We start from the raw sequence: 3,309 nt of genomic DNA, 5'->3' as shown, positions 1-3,309 counted from the left end.
CTGGAAAATTGTCCCAATTTAAACCTGCATTATGTCTCGGTTCACCCAAGCAATTTTGTTACACTGCGTTTCAAAAAACCTACATGCGTTCCTTGCATGATCGTCAGAGTGAGCTGCGCCATTCGTCTTGATTGTCGAAGGTCCGAGCTCTCTATCACGCCCTTCAGCACATGAAAAGTGCCATCATCGGCTTTGATGAGAGGGCCCTAACTTCGTTGTCCTCAAGTAGACAATAACCTTCCATAAGAATTCTCTTCCGGAACGTGATCAGCATTAAGCCACAGCAAAGGTTTTCAGATCAGCCAATAAGCGGCGCCATCTTACCCAAGGTTTAAGCCCAACTTTGCACATCTAGTTTGTGTGGGTAAAAATAGATAGCCCACACCTTCTTTATGCGCCACTCCATACCTTCAGCATGGGCAACACGCCTATATGATCTCCCTCACTTTATCATTACCCAAGACAACAAAGCAGAGAAACCCCTCTCAATCCTCCGCTCTTTCTTTCTCTCTTACGCTCTCCTAATTGTCTGGTCGACTCTGTGCCGCAGCTCAGACAAAATGGCGAACAAGAATAATATAGTACTGCTATTTCTGGTGATATTGTGCAATACGGTGGCCACCCAGGCTCAGTTAGCCGCCGAGACCACGCCAATAGTGACGCAGAACGAGAGTTTCGGCCAGTTCTACGCTCCTTTCCAGCTTGGTACACCGCCCACCGTAGTAACGGTAATCGTGGACACGGGCTCCGAGCTGACGTGGCTCAAGTGCGCAGGTGTATGCCTCGATTGCGGGAAGGAGGTACGTCGTACGTAGCTGTGCTAATTAGACGTAGGACTCCCATGATACACTACACCATTTAATTTTGCGGGCTATGGGAAGGGAGATTTTCATGCCTTACGACTCCTCGACCCTGAGCGTCATCGAGTGCACCAGCAATTACACTTGCCCACAAACATCATCGAGGGACACAAGTTGCAGTACTGCAAGCAACCACATTTGTGTCTATCAAAATTACTCATACAACGACGGCAGCACCACCACGGGGTATCTTTTCAAGGATACGCTCGCTGTCGTGCAGACCGGATCAACTGCAGCGTTGCAGCATCATGAAGGTTTGGTGTTTGGATGTGGCATCTTGAATACAGGCGTAGAGGTTGCGTTCAACTCATCTGATCTCATGGGGCTGAGTCGGGGCCCGCTGTCCCTCAATTCGCAGCTTGGGCTCAAGGTTTTCTCCTACTGCTTCCCTAATCGCGCTCATAGCACGAACGTGACGGGGTATCTCACCCTAGGATCTAATTCCTCTCGGGCAAGCTCAGTGCCACTTCGCTATACTCCCATGCTTCAAAATATGGCCAGTACACCATCCATGGCCCAATTTTACTATATGGAGCTGGTAGGGATTAGCATCAATAGCATGCTCCTAGACATTCCTACCTTAGCCTTTACGCTCAGCAGTGACGGACTCTCCGGAGGCACATTTATTGACTCAGGCACCACTTTCACGGTTCTGGTGGAAGAGGCCTACACCGTCTTTCAAAGTGCGTTTGTCGCTGCAATGGACCCAACAATTGCCCTAGCAACCGATGTTGACGAGGATGATGTGTGCTACGTAGTTCCCTTATCACAAAGGGATTCACTTGTAGCACCTAGTCACTTCGGTCACATGGTTGATCTTCACCTCACAACGGATCACTCCTTATACGTATACCACAATGGCACTCATACAGCTGACCTAGTCTACCTTTGCCTGGCATACACGAGGGGTGTTTCCGTTCTCCAAGGGGGTCGGAACATCATAGGAAACTTTCAGCAACAAAATTATATTGTAGAATATGACATTGTCAACTCCCGCATCGGCTTTGCCTCGTCAGCTTGTGATAATCCTGATGAATGATAGCTGGATGCAAGGGCCACGTTCCACTTCGAATCAAGGAAATTAGTGGAATGGACTTCAATTTGCTAAGTACTAATCGCGCTTATCTTTTTCATTTTAGTACTTTTATGGCACATTATCTCTTTCACCCTCACCTTTTCCTTTGTATTACCTTCCAAGTAGATTGCTATGAGTGGAGTAGTGCATGCACAATGAATGTTCTCTCTAGAGAGGTTTTTAAAGACTTTCGAAGATTTTGTGCGACTATGGGCCGAATCAGAGGCTTGCATGCTTGAAGGATGAATCGTACAAGAGGCACAAATCGACCCCTCGATGCCACGCACGTGGTCAGGGGAGGAGGATGCAAGGATGACTTCACACTTGCCAAGTGGAAAGGGAAAATTATTTAGCATGGATATATATCTACACCGAGTGGTCAATAACTTTTGCATTTTCAATGCAAAGGTTACGACCAATTGGGTACACTTGTGGACTATGGCAAAGGCAAGGCGTTTGCAAAAGAAGGGAGCATGGAAGCAAGCTCATGGAGATAGGAGTGTGTCCCCAGTTCCTCAATATCTTGCATGTTTCCCATATCTGATCAATTGTGCCGAGTGGATCCATGAGAAAATGACTCATATACTTAAACCATATTGTATAGTTTTTTCTTCATTTTATCTTTATAATTGATTGTATAATTTTTAGTATTTTTTCTTTAACTCTATGTGGTTAAAGGGTCGATATTTTTGTACACGCCACATTGACGAGCGTCAAATCTCCATGGAATATGGCATCATGAGCAACTTTGATACAAATGGTGATGAAGCCAGATACTATGGAACTATTGAAAAGATACTAAAGGTCGATTTTAGAACCTTTCATACCTTTATCTTCAAGTGAGAGTGGTTTGTAAATGTGTCTACACTGCATGAGAATGGGCTCTATATGGTAGACTCTCGTGTGCATCACACGGGGAGGTATGCTAACTTAGTTTTAAGGTCCACCTTTATAGCTGCCAATAGATGGAGACTAAGTGTGGCCTAAGAGAGTTAGACTTTTCTTTGTAGTTTGAAATTAAGAGGCTTGTTCCTTATGTTATGTAGCCTATAGCTAGCCTCCCATGATATTAAGGCTAAAAAGTTGTAATTGTTGCAAGCCACACATAGTAAGCGCTTTTTGGAATAACATATGTAACCTTGTGTCCTTGTGGTCATAGGGTGTTGATGCCATAATTGGGCCATAGAGTTTTTTACAGAGAAACTAGCCTGGCCCATATGTAGGATCATACAATACCAATAGTCTGGCTTCATATGAAAGTGTGGCCCCAAAGATTAAACGGATCCCTATGGCCCAAAGGCCATAAGGTGCCATTTGTAAATAACATAAAGGCACTTTAAGAATGTCAAAACGAATGTTATTTATCATGAAAGG

At 44.9% G+C, this 3,309-nt stretch overlaps 1 protein-coding gene across 1 annotated transcript; it reads left to right on the top strand.

Annotated features, from left to right (window-relative positions):
- Positions 1–479: 479 nt before the first annotated feature.
- Positions 480–2,200, top strand: LOC147429364 (aspartic proteinase nepenthesin-1-like). The gene is made up of 2 exons (XM_086495263.1): positions 480–1,968; positions 2,062–2,200. The coding sequence occupies exon 1, from the start codon at positions 874–876 to the stop codon at positions 1,897–1,899; it is 1,026 nt and encodes a 341-aa protein (XP_086351389.1). The 5' UTR covers positions 480–873; the 3' UTR covers positions 1,900–1,968; positions 2,062–2,200.
- The last annotated feature ends 1,109 nt before the right edge of the window (positions 2,201–3,309 follow it).

Source organism: Adiantum capillus-veneris, chromosome 22 (assembly GCF_014529385.1).
Source record: "Adiantum capillus-veneris isolate H3 chromosome 22, ASM1452938v2, whole genome shotgun sequence".
Lineage (NCBI taxonomy): Eukaryota > Viridiplantae > Streptophyta > Polypodiopsida > Polypodiales > Pteridaceae > Adiantum > Adiantum capillus-veneris.
The sequence above is the reverse complement of the archived record's forward strand: the minus strand, read 5'-3'. Positions and strand labels throughout refer to the sequence as shown.